Source organism: Schistocerca piceifrons, chromosome 2 (genome assembly GCF_021461385.2).
Source record: "Schistocerca piceifrons isolate TAMUIC-IGC-003096 chromosome 2, iqSchPice1.1, whole genome shotgun sequence".
Taxonomy (NCBI): domain Eukaryota; kingdom Metazoa; phylum Arthropoda; class Insecta; order Orthoptera; family Acrididae; genus Schistocerca; species Schistocerca piceifrons.
In genome coordinates, this window is record NC_060139.1 from 712,876,493 (window position 1) to 712,899,401 (window position 22,909).

The following is a 22,909-nucleotide window of genomic DNA, read 5'->3' on the forward strand; positions in this document are numbered from 1 at the left end:
TTGACTGTCTTCTCTGCGCCACCTTTCTGTACTACTTGTTGTCAAACTCGAGGCTGAAGAGCGGCGTATTGTGCTGCTGACAGCCCGCCTTTGTATAAGGTGTTTAAAATCACAATAAAGAAAAAAAAAATGTATTATCAGTAGAGAAGCAGTTACAGCATAATGGTTCGGTCACGAGAGCTCAGTGACTTCGAACATAGATTCGTCATTGGATGCCACTTGACAAGTAGACTGTTGGTGATGTGATTGTGAAGTGGGAAAGCGAAGGAACAACCATAGCTAAAGCAAGACCAGGCAGACTTCATGCTCTGAGTCACAGAGTCCGTCGAGCATTGCGGAGGTTGGGACTAAAATATCACGTGAAATCAGAGGAAAGTATCACTCGTGAGTTACACAGTGCTACCAACAGTCCAGAAGCTCAATGGCTGTCCGTAGGGTATTAAAAAGAATGGAGTTCAGTGGATGAGCATCTCCTCATAAGCCACACATTTCTACAGATAGCGATGCCGAGTTGCTGTGAAGAGCGACGCCACTGGAGAGTGGATGCGAGTGATTACGAGACATGAATCAGGCTATACCCTGCGGCAGTCCCATGCAAGCGTTTGGGTTATGTGAGTCCATATCGTGTTATTTGCCATTGTGTGTAATGCCAACAATGAGGTACGGAGTAGGTGGTGTTATTGGATAGGGGAGTTTCTCGTCGTTAGGGTGTTGTCTCCTTACTGCGCTTAACAAAACGCTGAATTCGGAAAGATATGAACACATTATAAAGCATTGTGTACTGCCTCCAGTAGAAGAATATTTAGGAGACGATGACTGATTGTATTAGTATGACAAGAAAGCCTGTCATAAAGCAGCATCTGTGAGGAAATGATCTGTAGGCAATAATATTCATGAAATGAACTGGCCTGTCAGAGTCCCGACCGAACCTAATTGAACAACAGTGGGCCGAGTTACATGTTAGAAAGTCGGCTTCGCTCGAGACCCTAGCATCCAATATCACTAACTTCGATTGCTGAGGAAGCTTTTTTATTTCACGATCTTTTACAGAAAGTAACTAGATTTAAAAATTTAGGTTTGTACATCCCGCCTTCAGTTAGCCTCACTTGCATCAAAATAATTACAGAAGGAGTACTAATTTCTAAATAAAAATCGAAGAAACAGCCCATGGCATTGACGAAAAGATTGTCGTGACATTTAAGCAAATGGTGAACGAAACCCACGAAAAATCTGAGTCAACAAAGTCGCACTGTCATCTGCACACACTTCCTACTGTACCCAGACGTGTCTCGCAACTTGTCAACCATAGTCACTTTTAAAATCCCAGTAGAGTACCTGGAGGGGCAATATGCAGCAACCTCAGCTGCTCTAATCATGTAGGCCACATGGTCGTTCTTGCAGCTTCCTCTTCCCTAGCAAGTCCCCGTGCTTAGACAGTGACACCAAAGGCAGGCGAGGGTTCGATTCCGAGTTGCGACTTCCTGCATCGAATGGACCACATGAACTGCCCTGTAATTATTATTTTATGTTTCACCCATACTGCTGAACGCACTTAATCTGTGAACTGTCCATACACAGTAGTGCGTTGTATGAATAATGTTCATTAGTTCCCATAAAGCAAATGATTAATATCAAATTTGTTGCTCAAATGATCTATGAAACATGATACTGGAAGAATACTACTGCTTCTTGTCAAGTTGGTCAATGCGGTGAGATAACAACAATATGAAAATGATAGATTGCGACTCATCATTTGGAGGAGCGTCGAGACGGAGACAGATACGGTACAAAGATTGCTAAACATTTAGCTTTCGGACAAAAGAAGTCTTTATTCAGAAGCAGAACACACACACACACACACACACACACACACACACACACACACACCTCCTCTTTGTGGTAAGTAGCATTTTACCCTTTCCAAATCGTTGTTATTCCATCCAGGACTTTCCATTGCCTGACAATACGACGAGAACAACGTAACAGTTTCTGGCTTAGAGAAAGGTAATTTCTTCGTGTCTCTTACGCACCTGCGGATCAAATTCACAGGAACAGGGATCCCGAACTACAGACATAAACACGTAACTTAATATATCCCACATCTCGACCTTATAAGTGATAAGGCGATGGAAATACATTACGTGGTGATAATGACATTAATAACCAACTAATGTGGTACCAAAACTTCGAGCTATCAAACGCTCAAAGTTGTGAGGGATGGAAAAGACCCGCCTTGGTTCGACAGCCAAGTTAGAAAGCTGCTACGAAAATAAATAGAGCTTCACTGCAAGTTTAAACGGAGCCATAGGCTCGCAGACAAACAAAAATTAAACGAAGTTAAAATTTGCTTAGGAGAGCCATGTGCGCAGCGTTCAGCGAACTCGAAAGTAATATTCTGTCTACTGGCTTGACAGAAAATCCTAAGAAGTTTTGGTCTTATGTTAAACCAGTAAGCGGATCAAAGACATCTGCCCCCGACACACTGTGACCAAAACGCCACTGAAACGGAAGACGACACAGAGAAGGTCGAAATACTAAACGTCTTCTTCCAAAACTACACTCCTGGAAATGGAAAAAAGAACACATTGACACCGGTGTGTCAGACCCACCATACTTGCTCCGGACACTGCGAGAGGGCTGTACAAGCAATGATCACACGCACGGCACAGCGGACACACCAGGAACCGCGGTGTTGGCCGTCGAATGGCGCTAGCTGCGCAGCATTTGTGCACCGCCGCCGTCAGTGTCAGCCAGTTTGCCGTGGCATACGGAGCTCCATCGCAGTCTTTAACACTGGTAGCATGCCGCGACAGCGTGGACGTGAACCGTATGTGCAGTTGACGGACTTTGAGCGAGGGCGTATAGTGGGCATGCGGGAGGCCGGGTGGACGTACCGCCGGATTGCTCAACACGTGGGGCGTGAGGTCTCCACAGTACATCGATGTTGTCGCCAGTGGTCGGCGGAAGGTGCACGTGCCCGTCGACCTGGGACCGGACCGCAGCGACGCACGGATGCACGCCAAGACCGTAGGATCCTACGCAGTGCCGTAGGGGACCGCACCGCCACTTCCCAGCAAATTAGGGACACTGTTGCTCCTGGGGTATCGGCGAGGACCATTCGCAACCGTCTCCATGAAGCTGGGCTACGGTCCCGCACACCGTTAGGCCGTCTTCCGCTCACGCCCCAACATCGTGCAGCCCGCCTCCAGTGGTGTCGCGACAGGCGTGAATGGAGGGACGAATGGAGACGTGTCGTCTTCAGCGATGAGAGTCGCTTCTGCCTTGGTGCCAATGATGGTCGTATGTGTGTTTGGCGCCGTGCAGGTGAGCGCCACAATCAGGACTGCATACGACCGAGGCACACAGGGCCAACACCCGGCATCATGGTGTGGGGAGCGATCTCCTACACTGGCCGTACACCACTGGTGATCGTCGAGGGGACACTGAATAGTGCACGGTACATCCAAACCGTCATCGAACCCATCGTTCTACCATTCCTAGACCGGCAAGGGAACTTGCTGTTCCAACAGGACAATGCACGTCCGCATGTATCCCGTGCCACCCAACGTGCTCTAGAAGGTGTAAGTCAACTACGCTGGCCAGCAAGATCTCCGGATCTGTCCCCCATTGAGCATGTTTGGGACTGGATGAAGCGTCGTCTCACGTGGTCTGCACGTCCAGCACGAACGCTGGTCCAACTGAGGCGCCAGGTGGAAATGGCATGGCAAGCCGTTCCACAGGACTACATCCAGCATCTCTACGATCGTCTCCATGGGAGAATAGCAGCCTGCATTGCTGCGAAAGGTGGATATACACTGTACTAGTGCCGACATTGTGCATGCTCTGTTGCCTGTGTCTATGTGCCTGTGGTTCTGTCAGTGTGATCATGTGATGTATCTGACCCCAGGAATGTGTCAATAAAGTTTCCCCTTCCTGGGACAATGAATTCACGGTGTTCTTATTTCAATTTCCAGGAGTGTATTTTAGACAGGAAGGTGGCACTGTGGTCCCTCCTTCAAATCGTCGCACGAACGACAAAATGGCTGATTTCGAAATAACTGACCGTGGGATAGAAAAGCAACTGAGATCACCCAACAGAGGGAAGGCCACTGGATCTGACGGGATACCAAAACGATTCTACGTAGAGTATCCGAGAGAACTTGCCTCTCTTCCAGTTGCAGTGTACAGTAGATCGCTGGGGGAGCAAAAGCATAGGTCATTCCGATTCCCAAGAAGGGTCGTCGAACAGATGCCAAAACTATAGCCCTATATCTCGTCCGCCGGTCAGTTGTAAAATTTTGGAGCATGATTTACGCTCGTGTATTATGACGTTTCTGGAGACCGAATACCTCCTCTTTGGGAAACAACATGGGTTCCGGAAACAACGATCTTGTGTAACCAGGCTCATTCTCTTCGTCTACGAGACCGAGAAGACGGTAGATACCGCTCCCAGATAGATGCTGTGTTCCTTGACTTGCGAAGGCTTTTAGCGGATGATGCGTTGTATGCAGAGAAGTCGCAATACTACAACACCATAGCGAAAGGCAGGAAGACCTGCAAAAACTGACGCTATGTGTAGGATTGGCGATTGACCCTCAACATAAACAAAGGACGTATTGCGAATACATAGAAAGACCATTTATTGTACGATTACACAGTTACAGAAAATCATTGGAAGCAGTCACACCTATAAAATATGTTGGAGTATTTGTATAGAATGATTTTAAGTGGAACGATTGCATAAAACTAATCGCAGGTATGGGAAGTTCCAGACTATGATTCATTGCAGAATCCACAGGAAGTGTAGTCCATCAACAAAGGATATAGCTTACAAAACCCTCGTTTGGCCAGTACTTGAATATTGCTCGTCAATATGCAAAGGAGCCCATACCTATGGACATATTAAAAACACTCCATACCCTCAGATCTAGTTTCCACCCCCATACAAACTATCGTATGGGCGCGCTTGTCAGTATTGGGTCTGCACCAGATAGGATGTTAGAGGAAACAGAGAAGATCCAAAGAAGAGTAGCGCGCTTTGTTGCAGCTTCATTTAGTAATCACGAAAGCGTCAGAGAGATGATGCACCATCTCCAGTGGCAGAGGCTACAAGAGAGGCTTTCTGCAAGACTTTGTGGTTTATTGTTCCGAGAGCGTACGTTGCCAGAAAAGTCAACAAAAGTGTAGCTCTCTCCTACATACATCTCGCGAAAAATCCACGAAGCCGTCACAGAGGCTTATCATCACTCATTCTTCCTGCGAATCATTCACGACTGTAACAGGAAAGGGGGGAAGTCCCCCTGCGCCATGTATCGTAATATGGCTTGCGGAGTATAGATGTAGATGTAGCTGTCGCATGTCATCATCTACTAAAGTAGACATTGTTGCTACTTCCAGTGGTAGTCCGCTAATACAAACGTGAGTAGTGTTGAGCATTGTATGTAGGTATTGTATGTTAACCGGGAACCTAGAAACGACGGAGAGGTTCCGTCCTCACCACAGCCGCAGTGGTCCACAACCCCACGACGACTACCGCAGTCCACTTCACCCCCCTCCCCCCTCCCGCCGCCCCACACCGTACCCAGGGTTATTGTGCGGTTCGGCCCCGGTGGATGGAGGTGTACGCGTACGTGGAGAACTTGTTTGCGCAGCAATCGCTGACATAGTGTAGCTGAGGTGGAATAATGGGAATCAGCCCGCAAGCGCCGAGGCAGATGGAAAACCGCCGAAAAACCATCCACAGACTGGCCGGCTCACCGAGCCTCGACACAAGTGCGCCAGGCGGATTCGTGCTGGGGACCAGGCCCTCCTTCCCACTCCAGGAAGCCGTGCGTGAGACCGCTCGGCTAACCCGGCGGGCTTATATTGAGCATTGTTGGCACATCAATTAAAACAAAAATTTCGTACGATACGGTAGTTATCAGCGTTACAGTTAATTATTGTTATTATTATTCACAGAATGACGTGAGGCAGTGGAAATTTTTATCGTAGCTATTTATTTCTATTTTCTCTCGATTCTGGATATTGGTTCCAGTCAAACCAAGATCCTTCCCATTTAAAGTGGCTCCCCACTAGCTATCGCTCCGAATGACTGCTTGGCTTAGGTGAATAAATTAATACATAACTGGTGCAATCCGCATCTTTTACAATTAGAAGTTTGAAAGTGGAGATTAGAAAAACTTTCTGTATTGCCTACGTGACCCTTGATAAGAAAATGAAGGAAACTATAATATACTCATGTGTTCATAGTGTTAAAGCAGGGGCGTACAAGCAGTGGCCCGCAGGTCGTATGCGGCCCAAGGCAAGTATTAATGTGGCACAATTTCAATCTATGACTCCTGCCGCACAAAATAATTCTCTCAGTGGTCCACCCCAAATTTTTTTCGCGCTGGTTGTTATTCTTAAGTACAGTATATGTTGTACGGCACGAAAATACTCGTCTTCCTCCATTGTGGCCTAAATAAGCTGAAAGGTTGGACACCCCTGGTCCATCGCAACCCTTTGTTGCTTGGAGACATGCAGTTAGTAAGTTTCCCTTTGAAGTTTCCAACAGGTCCCGCAAAGAAGGCGCCTACGGTAAATAGTGTAGCTGTCTTGATTGTTACGTTGTTTAAACCACTGAATAACGTCGAAATACGAAAGTTTAGGCCTAACTGAGAGTCAGTTGACTTGTTTTCGGACTCCGATTTAATTTTTACCTTTAGAGGTTGTTTCTTTATTCTTCTTCGCGTAAAAGATGGAAAATAGTTACAGGCACTTGACCTCAAGTGTTTAATCCAGTTTAATTAAATTACTCGTTAACAGCATATTGTATCTATCGGAACAGAAGCGATGCACCCCTAAATGTAGTGGCGAAGTGACTGATTCGAAATTTTTATTTTACGTCACTTAGGATTTGAATCAAACACTAGAAAATGGAATGCAGCCTAAATCTTAGGTCCCGTTAAATAAAATGTTTGAAACACAGGTGAAATAAAAAAAATTAAGTAAGTAAAAATTGTATTGTGTAATATTTTGAGTCTGTACACTTCAGCAGCATAAAAAGCGCCAAATGCAGTGAAAGGAGCTTGTAATGTCTCCTTCACGTGCGTGTTTGTAGCAACTCCAAACACTTAAAATATAGCTCCAGAAACGAAACAGTAATCTTTTGCTACACATAGAGCCATTACTTCGGTGCAATGAAGGTGTTTCCTTTTAGAGGAACCTGACCGATGAATAAAATGATATGCTTTCAGTTGTATTGCATATCGTACAGTAGGCTGCGGTGGCCGTGCGGTTTAGGTGGTCCAGTCCGGAGCCGCGCTGCTGCTACGGTCGCAGGTTCGAATCCTGCCTCGGGCATGGATGTGTGTGATGTCCTTAGGTTAGTTAGGTTTAAGTAGTTCTAAGTTCTAGGGGACTGATGACCACAGCAGTTGAGTCCCATGGTGCTCAGAACCATTTGAACCAGCCATATCGTACAGTATCTAACTCCCTTAGCATCGTAGTAACTCAGCAAACATGCCAGACAGCTCACTGAATAATTTATTAACGAAATGCACCATCTGAATACGGTAATTATATGGACACTTAGGATTGGAGCACACTGTTGTCAACTTTTCGACCTTGGAACCGCTTCTTCTCATTGAAGAAGGTGCCCAATTGAAACTGAAATTGATTTATTTGCTTGCAGACAACTGCGATGTTGTATAAGGCACCACAGTACATACATAATTATACAGATGTCAACATACATAAAAAATGCTACATAAATATTGCTTATCATATAATTCGATTTATGGATTATCACATGTGTTATTACATAGATTATGTAGGCTACATATAAGGTTGTATTTACAATCACATTAATAGTAGTTCATCATTTTTTTCATTACATATAAATTCATTTGTGTTATAAACTGCTCTTTCTCACAGCCATGTCTGCACCACCATTTTACATTTATTTTCATGTAATTCCCTTGTGCTATAAGGTACACTGCTGAAAAATATTTTGCCAGCTATTTCTGACTTAACTTAATCTAGTCCAAGGAATGTATAGTAAGTTACTATTTCTGATATCATGTAAGTGCACATCCGACCTACTTTCTTACTCTTGGACATTCTGTTTACCATACATAAGTACCATGAGTATGGAAAGGCTGGTGACTGTTACATATCTTATGTCCAACAAAGTACTGTTTACAAGAAGTTAATTTTCTTTATCCAAATATACATGTGATGACTTTCCTCTGCCAAATAAAGACCTCTTGCCTCAGCAGAGATTCTTCAAAATTAGTGTCCCACGACATGTGTGTGTATGGAAAAGGGCATAGTATTCCATAAGCATGAGCTTTGTACTCACACAATCCTTCAGTTTGCTTAAGATACATAAAACTTTTGCCAGTTTACTGCAGAGCTTTTCTGTGTGGGTCTTCCAGGATAATTTATTCTCAAGATTTGTGCCTAAAAGCTTTACTGAGTGATTTTCTCCATTATTATTATTTCTAAAAGAAAAGAGGATATGTTCAATTGTGCTATTATTTGATGTCACCCTATTTTTCTGGAACCACTGAGGTGCCTTTCCCACCACAGAGTTGTTAATTTGTTTGACACCATTCACATCATTATGTGATGTGATAAAAGTTGTGTCATCAGCATAAATCAAAGGTTTATAAGGTAGTAAGTTAGGGAGGTCAGTCACAGAGACAGTAAATAAGATAGGTCACAGCAAGGAGCCTTGTGAGACTGTATTTTATATTCAGAAGATCAGATTTATTATTTCAATTTGCAACAACCTTGTCATTTTTATTTGCCAAATATGATTTCAAAATGATAGTACTGGTTTAGTTATTCCATGTATTTCAAGTTTCTTAATCAAAATGGTATGTGAGACAGTGTGAAATGCAATAACGATATCTACTAGAGTGGCATATGTGCTGCCTATTTTCATATCCATGTTATACTGATAATACAACTTTTTGTACTGCATTAATTGTTGATAGCTCACACCTGACTCATATTTGTTGAGTAAGTTGTTTCACTCAAAAAATCATTTAATTGGTCTTTCATTAATGTTTTGATAATTTTCAAGATTACTGGTACTATCGCTATGGTTCTGTAACCTTGGGGGCGAATTTCTGTTTCTTTTTGTATGTGGGCAAGACAGTTGTCAGTTTTAGACAGTCTGAAAATATTCAGGCTAATTCAGGGTTAACCTGACTCCATTGACAGAGCAGTTTTGAAAGAACTGTGACACAAGCCCAAACAACAGGGGACTGATATACTAGAGCATGCATTAGGATGCATGAAGTGGTGCATTGATAATGGCTGGCCACTAGCTGAAATCTAGATTTGTTGAATAAACCATGCAAGAAAAGGATGACTGATTACTGTGCTCTATCATTTGAAAGTCAATTGACAGAATTATTGAGAGGGTTCAGGGGTATTTTCTGAGTATTTTGGTGTAAAATAACTGTGGTCACCAGCAGCTTGTTACAAGGTAATTGTGTTTTGTTTAATTTTATTTACTTTTCCATTTGTTCTGCACTGAAAAATCTGATACACAGCAGTAAAATTGTGCACTGTGTGTCTTGTTTACAAACAAACTTCTCTCATCTACTCACAGCACTTCCTGTTGAAAACAGGAAAACTCACTTTACTCTTCACCCTTAAACATGCACTCAGTATGGCTAGGTTTTGTCATTTGTTTGTTTTTCCATTATTGTTAGTTGCACTTTAACAGTGGTGTATAGCAGTTTTGGTGACTGAATATTATAGGATCTTTCACTACTTGAAGGTATTGTCACAGAGACAAAGGTGGTAACAAACATAATAAATCATAGTTACACTGTTACTCTGTAACAAGCCACCAGAAACCATGTTTTTATATATTAAATTATTTGGAAAATACCCTTGAAAAACCCAGAAAACTTCCCAGCAAAATCTTAAGGCAACACCAGCATTGTAAAAACATTTAAAAGTGTGCCATTTAATAATGCTTATTTAGAGTAATGGACCTGTTCTTGAAATTTTTAAGAACATTTTTAATGTAGTGTTGCAGACCGTCCACTGCAATAATTTTCGTCTTCTTACTACTGAACAGTTAATTGTGTTCTGTATGTTTTCTCATATAGTGGTCATTTTAGCTTTTCTGTAATTAGAAATTGTTAAGTGCAGGTTGTCGTTTTACATTTTCCCATTTGACCAAGCAACAGCTGATCTCAGAAGTGATAAAGTACAATTATTGTTACCAGCTGTAAGAACTAATAATTATGTCTTATACCATATTACTTAGAGAAAGCCCACATCTTTCCCCGCAATTCATGTATGTGTTAATTGCAAACAACATTGATTGATGTGCAAATGAACTGTAGTTTCTGTAATAATGATGGATTAAGATCTCCAGATAATTTACTGTTCTGTAATATAGTTCATGACTACAAGAGTTAAAATGATACAACAGGAAAGAATTTTTCAGCCAGTCACTCAGTTAAAAGAAAGTATTTTGTTTGTGACTCACGAAGACAAATGATAAGAAATGGAAATAAATAGTCAAAATTGATAGTGCACAAAATAAGCACTGTAATGAAAGATCGGTGTTGCCTTTATTTGCCTGCACACTGTAGATCATTAGCTATTAAAGTTTGCTGCGCCAGTAGAGACAAACTATAATGGGAGGCAATCTGTGAAACATCAGATAATAGGGTTGAACTGTCATGTGCTGCAAGTGTTTTGTTGAGGAACTGACCACAGTCTCCTTAGCAACGACCTATGTGGCATCAATTATTCACTGACAGACATTCAGCCATTGATTACCAAGCAACCAACCAGCAGTCACAGCTGAGCTGTCACACAGAAGGGAAAATGACAGTACAATTCTGTCCTTGTTGACCAGGGGTATATCAGCTACTTGCTATATTTCATTTCTTAAACTTCTTGTGTTACTATATAGAGAAACATTCTCCATATATGAGAGTTACGAATATGGTGGTGATAATGTGATAACTGACCTTTCTCTGAATGTACTCATATTTCCTCAATACCTCCAAAAGTACACTAATAGCAGTCAGCCAGTATAGTTACACAGTACACTATCATGAAAGGCATAAACTTTAGAAACAGGTAAAATGGTTATTTTAATGAAGACACCAGTAATACAAAACCAATGCAGAGCAGCCACACAATGCTGCTATAAGTTGATAGAAAAACCTTTGATGAGAATGCAGTTAGCAGGTAAACAAATATGAAACATGTGGAATGTATGTGTCTGGAAAGAGAATCGACCCTCTTTTCTTTAAGATGCGCTATTAACGGAATGTGTAGCATTCAGAGAAATGTTAGCTGATGTTCTGCAAAGACATGGATGATGGAAACAAACTGTGTATGGTTGACTTGTCACTGTTAACACTGTGTCTCGTGGTGTAAAATGAAGATGATTTCTGGAAGAATTTTATTTAGTTTTACATGTGTTACAATAAAGTGATATAATGAACATGGATACAGGTGATAGTGGGAATGTACCCCTGCAGTCAAGGCCAGAAACAGCAGAGGAAGGTAAGGAAGATTGCAGAATCATAATGTGTGATCCTGAGCAATTAAATCAATAGTGATAATCAATTTAATCTTCACAAATAATTTTGCAGTTTCCTGTCAAAGAACCATTTTTTGATTCCATTAACTCTCATACAGTCCTTCAGAGCACCATGTCTCAATTTCAGTTTTGCATATTTTAGTGTTTTCTTTTTTCTTTCCCTCCAGTTTTCCTCCATCCTTCCACTATCTTGCTTTTTCCTCCTCTCAGTATATTTTGAACTTATTTTCTTCTCCTTCCTGCCTCAGACTCCTCCCATCTGTAACACTTTTATTCTAAAACAGTTTGTATCTGTTGCTTCTTATTATGTTATGGTCTTCCTTTGGTTAATTTTTCTTCACCTCTTGAAGTCAGCTTCGTTTGCCAAAGTTATCAATCTTTGACTTAATCTTGTGTCATCTATTCTGTATACAAGGCAAAAGAATTATGCTCTTGTATTTTCCTGATTTTACTTAATGGGCTTTTTATGAACTTTGTGACTCAGTACCTTATTTCTAGCAAGATGTTTATGTTAGGAATAAACCATGTCATTTTGGGCTTGAATTTTAATTTTTGAATTTTATTGCTTTCACTGTAATTGTTTCTCTCCAAGCTTGAGCAATGATTTTATGTTGGGCATACTAGGAATTCCGAAAACTCTAGGACATTCATCTGTATTATCACATGTACTGTGGAGATATCTTTTCTTGTATATAGCTCCAAAGTACCCCATTTCAGTTCAAGCATATTATCCTAACCTAAATCAATTATTGTCATAAAAATGTGAATTATGTAAAACATAAATTACAGAAAAGTGTGTATTCTGGTTCACACACTACTATACAACTCCAGAAATATGCTGGTAGAAAGACTGTAACATTAATCTTTCTTAATATTCAACAGCAAACAGAATTTCCTACGAAACTGTGTAGTCAAATTCTTGCATATTTGTAACGGTAAAATCAAAATCTTCATGTGTATTGGTTCTTGTTATGCTCCTTTGGTTGATAGACACTCAAACACCAAAAAGGAAATTACATGTGTTTGACCAACAAATACTGATGTATTTCCAGTGATACAAACATGAAATGGAAGTTTACTTGTGAAGACATAATATACAGATGTATAATATTTTTATCCATGAGCGCAATAATCAAATGTCAAATTTTAATATGAAATTAAAGTTTGGTATATAGTTACAATTAGATAAACACTTACGTTGTTTATCAGCATGAGTCAAGCACATAAAATAACTTGAATGAATGCAGCTGCTCAGAAAAGATCAATCATTCATAGCAATAATTCTTGTAGAGCTGTATGCTAAGAACTTCATAAGTTATTTCACTTATACAAATTTGAGTAGAAAATGAGAATAATCTTATTTGTCATTTCAGTTGTTAAAGTGATGGATACAAAGAATACTCTTTTGCTTTTAATGTCTCTACAGAAGTTAGTAATGAGTAAGCAGAGCTTCCAAAAAATGTAAATCTAGAGCCAGTTGTAAAATGAAATACAGAAAATAACACTGAGTTTATCTCAGTCATGAACACTCCAAGTCAAATGTTTGACCAGTTTTACACTCTGCAAATTTGTTCATCCAAACTAACATTATGCTCAGTGAATGTGAGGCAGTTATTTTATTGGTAATCTCTCAGGCGCCATTCACCTTACACGAGCTAAACATTTTCCTTCAGAATTTGGGCCAAGGTCAATAACTGAAATTTTTTTCTTGTATTTACAATTGTGTTTCAGTCAAATTTTATTATTTCTTTAATGCTTCTCAAAAAGCCATTTCTTATGTTTACATTATTATATCTGCTTCTGTGGATGATAATTTATAATTATTCCTTTTTTCTTCCAATAACATATTACAATGAATGATAAAAAGCTTACATTTTTTATCAAGAGCACTTAGCATATACTAATTATTGGAGCTTATGTTAATAAATCAGTCACAAATGTAATTATTGGATCCTATATTAATAAACCAGTCACAAATAAAAAGAATTAAATGAAACAGTTCCCATTAATAGGCTTCTCCTGTCTGATTTCTGTTCCATTATTTATTTTGAGTGGGAAAGTTTTTACTTTGAACAGAGGTCATGCCAGATTAAAACAGTGGATATGAAGTTTATGAGATGAGTCAGAGGATCTGTCATACTGCATTATGCTTGTGCAGATTCATTCTATGATTCACCATTTTCAGCCGATCACATGATGAACACAAACCTTCAGTAATGTGAAATGAGTCAAAGTATACCTTAACAAAGAAAAATAGCAGTTAGAAACTGCAATTATTGTAAACTACAGTAAACGTGCTTTAAACTATTTCTACCTAGTCAGTCTAAATTTAATGTACTAAAGTGAACAAGTAAGGCAGTACATTGAAACACCAGTTACTGCCATAGGTGTACTGAACAGCAGCTGTTTGTTAGCTACTGATAGCTTAGATTTTCATTGTCAGTAACAAATACAGCTACTGTTACTGTACAGGAACTGAATTTAAGAATTTCAAGGTCCTTGAAGAGGTCTCTACAAGATCCACAGTTGTGTATTTTATTCAGTACTCATACTGCTTACTTTGTCTGAGTGAATATGTTCTTCAGTTTAACTGCTCTGTCCCAGAAGATAATTTCATAAGACAATCCAAGAAAGAAAGTATGTAAAATAAGCTAACATTTTCATCTTAAAAGTCAGTACAGTGAGAAATTCCTATACTGCTTATTTTGTCTGAGTGAATATGTTCTTCCGTTTAACTACTCTGTCCCAGAAGATAATTTCATAAGACAATCCAGGAAAGAAAGTATGCAAAATAAGCTAACATCTTCATCTTAAAGTCAGTACAGTGAGAAATTCCTATACTGCTTATTATGTCTGAGTGAATATGTTCTTCAGTTTAACTACTCTGTCCCAGAAGATAATTTCATAAGACAATCCAGGAAAGAAAGAATGCAAAATAAGCTAAACATCTTCATCTTAAAGTCAGTACAGTGAGAAATTCGTTTTAAGTTTACCTTGCTGAGCTTTTTGGTTTGTTTGTTTTGTGTGTTACATTCTGTTCAGTGATGTTGTCCTGGTGGAGCCAAAGGAATTTTGTGCACAGTGTTTCCTTTAGTGTAATATGGTTAATGCTGAGAATAAGAGTGCATTTGAGTTCAAAACTTAAAATTTAAACTGTTTGCTGTGAACTAGATGTAGAAATGAATGAAGATTGTGGTTCAATACAACTTCAGTAACAGAGATTTAGAAACAATATGTATTCCCAGGTTTAATAATGAAGAAGGAACCATTGGTATTAATGATTTAATCAACTTAGGGAAACCATGAAAAGTCAATATATGAATGACTGGATGAATTTTAAATGCCAGGCCAATGTCTGAAGTAAGGGGTCACATCACTCACTCTGAACAAAATGTATGTCCATTCAGTTATCACCTGAACTGAGCCCAGTCAGATGAGTTGGGGTCTTTGATTAATATACTTGTTTCATCAGGAAACAATGAAGTTTTTGGTATATTTTAAAGTTGTAGTTTATGAACAAGAGTCAACTTTCTACTGAACATTGTGGGGATTTTCACTGAATATCATTTTATACCTGTGTTACCCACTGTTTCCTGTTATGAAAATAAGAATTTATCTTGTAAACAAAATGCCACACCATTTTAGTTCACCAAACAGCATTTTGTGGTTTATGCATGCTTCTTAGAAAGAATGTAAAATAAACTTACTGAATAGTTTTTATCCAAATTAAAAACAAAATTATGATCTTAGTACAAATAGTTAGTTAATCTCCTTCAAACTATGCCCACAGTTAATTTGTATTGATTTGTTGAGGGTATCAATCAGCCATTTTGCAAATAATTGCAGCTCATTCATGTTTACTGATACTGGCAGTGAGTAGGCCAAGAAAAACTGTTTTTCTGTAAATTTACGACGAAGGATTGACTATACAATGAATGTGATATGTGTTGGTATTTTACTTTGTTTGCAGTAGCACCGGAAGTATATCAAAGGAAGGATATGTTTTTTGCCTCTATATTTCCAGTTGGAGTATTTGCTGTGAAAAGCAACCATAGTCCATTGTACTTTTTGCAGTTGATGATAACCTAGCAGATTAATGTGTGCTATTCACAAAGTATTTTACTCCAAAGACCATGTTGAGATGTGTCACTGATTTGTAATACTTCAACCTTCAAAGGGCATGTGACTATAGTCAGCAACCTATGGATGGATAACTGATTACATTCTCCAAAAATCTTTGCTATTTTAAGTTAATATTGTGTGCACATAGGTGTTAGGTGACCATTGATTTCTGCTTACATTATGTAGTGCTATACTGGACAAACAGCTGGTGTGAGACTGTTGTGTGCCTTTGTCACTGTCAGTGATAGGTCTGTGTTATTTCAGAAACATGTTGCAGATTGCAAATTAAAGTATATACAGAGCTAAACATGGTTAATCACACACTCTCTTCACCACAATCTCAAGTCTGTATCACTACGCATATGTGATCAGTTTCCATCACATGTTCTCAAAATATATAAAGCTTCTTCATACACAGTAAACTTCATCCCTGGTATGCCACGCTACTAATTAAAATAATCTAGAATAGGTTTTCTTGACATACTCAAGAAGTCAGAATCTGTGTGTAATAAACATGGATAAAATTACTCTGATTTGAATCCTGGGTTGCTGCTGCCAACAATATCAACACATATTTCCAGTTTTATCCTAGAAATGTAGCTGTATTTGTCTGAAACTTAATCATGTTTTTGCGTTATCTGTTTGTGGTATATATCTTATTGTTACTTGATGATTACACAATATAGTTGAACTTTCTATTCATTAGTGTGGAAGAATCATAAATTTATGATTTTCCAGGTGAACTGGTCATTTGTCCCTCTTTCTATTATCAGCTTTCATGTATGGTTCTATTCACACAATTAAAGTCATAGTCGATGTCAGAAACTGTGTTTTTTTGTTGCAAGATGGCATTCCTTTCTATGCATCATCAACTGCTGGAATGTAAGTGCATTTTGTATCCAGAAGTTCCCTTTGCCTACTTTGTAAAATGACTCAGCACATCGGAATGCAGCTTATATTTTAAGTTCACCTAAATGATTAGTAAAAGCGGGTTGTTCTATCCCCATATTTCAGAGAGAGAAGCAGAATAACATGTTCTAAACACATTTTAAGAGTCTCTGAACTTCAAATAAAGAATTACAGTGGGTGGCCAAAAATGTGGAAACACCGAAAACACAACACATTACCAGGGCTACTAAGGTGCAGGAAAGCTGTTGACATTCGAAACAGCTTCTAGTCATCCCAGAATCGATAAATACAGGTCCTTTAAGGTTTTTAAGAGAATCTTGTACCATTCCTTGCGCAAAACAGTGGCAAGTTCAGGTAACTATGATGGAGGTGGATGGCAATCACTCACCCTTCACTTCAAAGCAGACAAAAAAAATTAATAATATTAAGATCTGATGACTGTGGTGGCCAGGGGATATGTGACAGTTCACCTTTGTGCTCACAAAATCAGTCCTGGATGATATCTACTGCGTGAACACACCATTATAATTGGGGAGCAAATGTTGTGCCATTGGATGGAGCTGATCAACCAAAATGTTCACGCAATCTTTGATAGTAAAGCGACCTTGCGCAATAACCGTGAGGCTCATGGAATACCATGATATGGCTGCCCAAATCGTTAGCATATCCCCTCCGTGCTTCACTCTTGGGACATAAACTCAGCCAGAAGGTGAAACAGTGTGCAAAAAGACTCATCTGACCAAATGACTTTCTTCCATTGCTGCATAGTCCAGTTTTTGTGGCTTTGGCACCACATTTTTCTGTAATGAGCATTTGCATTGCTAATGACTTGTTTTGTAATTCCCGCTCATCCTGCATTTCCCATCTTATGGAGCTCCCTTCAGGTTGCTTAAATGCTGATGGGGTTCAAGAGCGCAACATTTAGTTCTGTAGTCACTTTTACAGCTGTCATCTTCTTATTTGTCATAACATTCCTCCTCAGTGATAATCTGTCATGATCACTCGACACACCCTTTCATCCTCATTGTGAGTTCAGGATTAGTAGTGTACTGCTTCACACAGTCATGTCAATTATATATCTAAGTGCAGCATTGTAAAGCAGTATGAAATGGAATGAGCAAACAAGGATAGTAGTAGGGAATGTGACTGGTTGACTTTGGTTTATTGGGAGAATTTTGGGAAAGTGTGGTTCATCTGTAAAGGAGACCAATATAGGACACTAGTGCAACCCATTGTTGAGTACTGTTTGAATGTTTGGGCTCTGCACCAGGTCAAATTAAAGCAATTCAGATGTCAGCTATAGACTTGTTACTGGTAGCTTTGAACAACACTAAGAACTATGGGGATTTAGGAATCTCTGACCACTCTGCATTATTCATTGAACTACCAAAAATTAAGAAAGAAATTTCTTGTAAGAAAAGCTATATGAAAAGGAACTTCAATGGAAAAAATCAATTACATTTAGAAATAAGTTAAGAGAGATTAAATAGTTTTATAACAGTTATATTTCAAGTAATAGTAACTTTAATAATTTTTATAGTAGCTTTCTTGAAATGTTTGATAGAACTTTTCCACTTAGAACTACATGCAATAAAATGACTAATAAACTTAAATGGATAGACCAGTATATAAAAATTTCTAGTCTCAGGAAGAGGAGACTCCACAATGAACTGAAATACAATAAAACAGACATTCTACTGAATATTTTCTTTATTATAAAGTTATATTTAAAAAAAATTGTGATGCCAGCCAAGCAAATGGCAAACGAGAAGCTCATTGTACAACTTAAAAGTAAAATAAAAGCAGTGTGGTCTGTTCTCAAATCAGAGTTAGATGTTAGAGTTAGTAGTAATGAAATATCTAGGATTAAAGTGGATGATAGCTTTACTGTAAACCCACCTCAAATATCAGAGTGTTTAAATGAATTCTTCATAAACATAACAAAGTAAGATGTTGATGTAGAAGAGTATCAGAGTAATGTAAATCCCTTTGGAATCCACTAAGAAGCTGAATATTTTACTGGTTTTAAAGAAGTCACAATAATGGACGTGGAAAATGTTATCATTTAAAAAATAAAAACTCTGCTGGGTGGGACAGGATACCCACTAAATTGATTAAAACAATGTGTGGCATAATAGCACCTCCCCTAACTGAAATATTCAACCAATCTTTTGAACAGGGATGCTTTCTCAATGTTTTGAAGTATGCCGAAGTCAGACCTCTGTTCAAGATAGTGTCGAGGGAAGACATGGGGAACTATTGGCCATTTCTATTCTTCCATTCCTGTAAAAAGTATTAGAGAAAGTAGCTGCAAACCAGATCAAAAAATAATATTATTATATTATTGTAATTATTATTACTGGATTTTTACCCAGAAAAAAACACTCTGGATGCAGTGAATAATTTTACTGAAAAGATAGGCAAAACACTGGATCAGAGGAGTAAAGTTACAGGTGATATCACAATAGCATTTGACTCCATGAACCATGACTTGCTTGTCTACAAAGTAGACAAATACAAGATTAAGGACAATGCTCTAAATTGGCTAACATCATACTTACACAACAGAAAACAAAGTGTAACTATCACTTCAGATGCAATGAACTTTTGTTCTAAATGGAGTACAGTATCACAAGGTGTGCCTCAAGGCTCTATTTTGGGGCCACCCCTGTTTGTATTCTACATAAATGACTTACCCATAAATGTAAATTCCCCATCAGTTCTTTTTCAAGACAATACTTCTGTTTTAATTGAAAATGACAATGCAGAAAGAATTCTGAGCTGCATCGTAAGCACACTGGATATCTTAGAAAACAGGTTCCAGTTAAATGGGTTGGAACTGAACGTTGCAAAAACCAATATGGTACATTTCAAAACCAAACATTCGAAATGTGTGGAACTTAAAATACAATGTAACAATCAAACTATGAAAGAAGTTGACACTGTCAAATTCCTGGGACTAAATATGGAAAAGAACTTAAGCTGGAATATACATATAAACTTCCTATGAAATAAACTAAGCAATTTTGTATTTTCAACACGAATACTAGCAAATTCCACTGGTTTGCTTACATGAAAAATTGCTTATCATGGTTATTTTGAATCTGTCATTAGATATGGGATAATTTTCTGGGGAGGTTCAAGTAGTGTACCTCGAACACTGAAACTGCAAAAGAAAATTGTCCAATACATGTTTACTGCACAACACACAGAGTCTTGTCACCCATTATCTTGGAAACTGCAAATCCTAACTGTTTCCCCATGTACCAGGTGTAGATGTATGAAACCAGAATTTCCCTATAGATGGTGCTAGCTGTCAGTGTAGGGTCTATGAGACTGTGTCTGCAGAGCCAACTGCTTCCTGTAATGGCTGACGATCAATGTGAACATGCAATAACCCAACTTCCATAAATCAGTATCTGTTTCAAACCTGTAAACATGTCAAGTTTTGTGCCTATGGAACAACAGACATGTAATTCTTGCAACCAAATTCCAGTTTCATACTTCTACACCTCGTAAATTTATGGAATTATGATCTTCCTACAAAGCAGACAAAAATTATTTGAGGAGAATCATTGTAACCACACATATAGCACAAGAAATAAAAATAATTTTATGCTACCCACAAACCAGTTGAAATTATATCCATAGACTTCACAGTATATGGGGATGACAATATACAAAAAGTTAATGGACAAAAACATATTTAATATGAAGCCAGATATTTTAAAAATGAGACTACAGCAGATTGTATGGGAAAAATGGTACTATCCAATAGAAGAGTTCACAGAGGATGAAATGATCATTTGAGCAAGTGGTAATTCAGTGTTAGATTTTATTGTATGTGTGTATAACAAAACTATTATTATTATGATGTTCTCAATTAACTTCACTTGTTCTTTGTTTATGGTGAAATTTTACCACAATTTGACATATCTCCTGTACCTGAATCAAATGATTTAGGTTATGTACACTGTGAGACAAATAAACCACAATTCAAAAGAAATTCACAAAATGCTTTGGAAACTCAAATGGGGATCACTGGAGGAAAGGCAATATTCTTTTTGAGGAGTACTTTTGAGAAAATTTAAAGAACCAGATTTTGAGACCGACTACAGAACAACGACTGCCAATGTACATTTCATGTAAGGACAATAAATATAAGATCAGGGCTCATGTGGAAGCATATGAGACAGCCATTTTTGTGAGCGGAATAGCAAAGGAAATTGACTAGTAGTGGTACAGAGTACCCTCCACCATGCACTATATGGTGGCTTGTGGAGTATGTATACAGATATAGAAGTAGACTTAGTGGACACTCTCTTTTGCTTTCCTTGTATGTTGTATAAATCTCCAATATGGTGCCTCTTGAAACACCAAACACTTCTGCAGGTTTAGTTGCAGAAGCACCCACCTCACAAGCACCAACTATTTGCCCACAACTGATGTCACTTAGCTCCAACATAATGCACTTACAACTACACAGAACGCTGTTTTGACCATGACACTTGCAGTATATTGAAGAGCTTGCACAATTGGCATTTGTGGTCAAATGTGGCAAAGTAACCTGCAGGCTTGGCTAGCATCTGGATTTATATTCAATCATGCATTTCTTGTGGTGTTTCCATATTTGTGTTCAACCCCTGCAAGTTGTCAGAAAATTTTTTTCATCAAATGATAAATTTAAACTACAGTGACTGTATGTGGACAGAAGGATGGTTGGTTCCTAACATCTTTGGGATGAACCCTTTACCTTATTTAATATCTGTTCATTGGATTACACACAGTAGAGGCCATTTCATGATGTTGAACATCTTAAACTTAAAGTTATACTCCATTTATTTACGTTCTCGCATTCTGTTTTGTGGGTTCTTATTTAAGAGATTTACCCATACAAATATAAAGCATTCATGATTTTCACTTTTAATTTATGAATTGTGAATTAAAATATACATTATCACCATACTTTATCAAAACAATCTCTTATAGAATGGAAAAAGTTGAGTTTAAGACTTTTTTGCAACTGTAATAGATTTGCTGGGCAGTTTTATTGACATGGGAATATTTTTTTTTTATTTTCAATACATAAAGACTGATTGTCTGTATATATTTTTTTTGTTTATGAATTTGGCCAGCTATGGACCGCATACAACTTAACCCTTATGGTGTTTCCTTTTCTTCCTTTCTTCCCAGTACTTCTTCATTTTTTCTCCAACTGCTCATCTCTGCTCATCTGTCCACACTCTCTTGGGTCGAGGTTTTGGCTCATCTTCTTCATAGTTTGGATTTGTTATCAGTAGCCTGAAGTGATTTCTGTCACATATTATTTCTTCTGTAACATCTATTTTGTTGGCATATTTCTTTACAGCTTCTATCCATCCTACAGTTTTTTTCAGCTTACTAATGTAATTAAAAATTGTCTTTGTAATCCATGTTTCTTTCATTCTTTTTAAATGTTCATAAAATTTTAACCATCTCTTCCTCATTGTATCTGTGATCTTTTCTATATTCTTGTGTAAATCTTCATTTCTCCTTTTTATCCACATATTTTCATTGTTTTTCTCAGGACCTAGAATTTTTCTTAGTATTTTTCTTTCTCTTTTTTCTAGTTCTCTTAATTCGCCTTTCTTGTTCAATGTTAGGCACTCTGAGCCATATGTTGCTTGTGTCCTAATAACTGAATTGTAATGTCTAATCTTTGCTTGTATGGATATTGATTTCTTATTGTAGTAGTTTTGTGTTAATTTATGTGCAGATTCTAACTTTTTTATCTTTTCTTTATTTGTTGTGTTATCCAGTCCATTGGCTTGGATCCACTCCCCCTGGTATTTGATTTTATCAACTCATTTAATTTTTCCATTCTTTGTTTTTATAAACTTTTCTGTATTATGTTTGAGTTCTATATACTTGGTTTTTTCATAGGATATTTTCAGCCCAGTCTTTTCAGCAATCTCGTGTAACAGATCAAGCATAACTATTGCGTCTGTTCAGTTTTCAGTTATCAATGCCATATCATCTGCAAGGGCTAAACATTTCACTTCAAATTTGTTCTTTACTTGGCCCATGCTTATACCCCTTGTGCCTCTGTTTTTTAATGTGCTTTCCCATGTTTTTACTATTTTATCTAAAACCAAGTTAAAGAGAACTGGGGACAGTCCATCTCCTTGTTGAATTCCTGTTTTGATTTTGAATGGTTCAGAAATTTTGCCTTGAACTTAGTCCTTGATGTTATATCTGTGAGCATTTGTTCAACAAGTCTTCTGGTGTTTTTGTTTATCCCTGATTCATAAATTATCTGTAATAGTGTTT

At 38.2% G+C, this 22,909-nt stretch overlaps 1 protein-coding gene across 1 annotated transcript in view; it reads left to right on the forward strand.

Annotated features, from left to right (window-relative positions):
* The window catches only part of LOC124775791 (anoctamin-4-like), a 332,872-nt gene that overhangs the window by 48,887 nt on the left and 261,076 nt on the right, over positions 1–22,909 (forward strand). Inside the window, exon 2 of the mRNA XM_047250621.1 lies at positions 11,459–11,532. Within this exon, the coding sequence (XP_047106577.1) occupies positions 11,459–11,532 (74 nt within the window). The remainder of the gene's footprint in view (positions 1–11,458; positions 11,533–22,909) is intronic.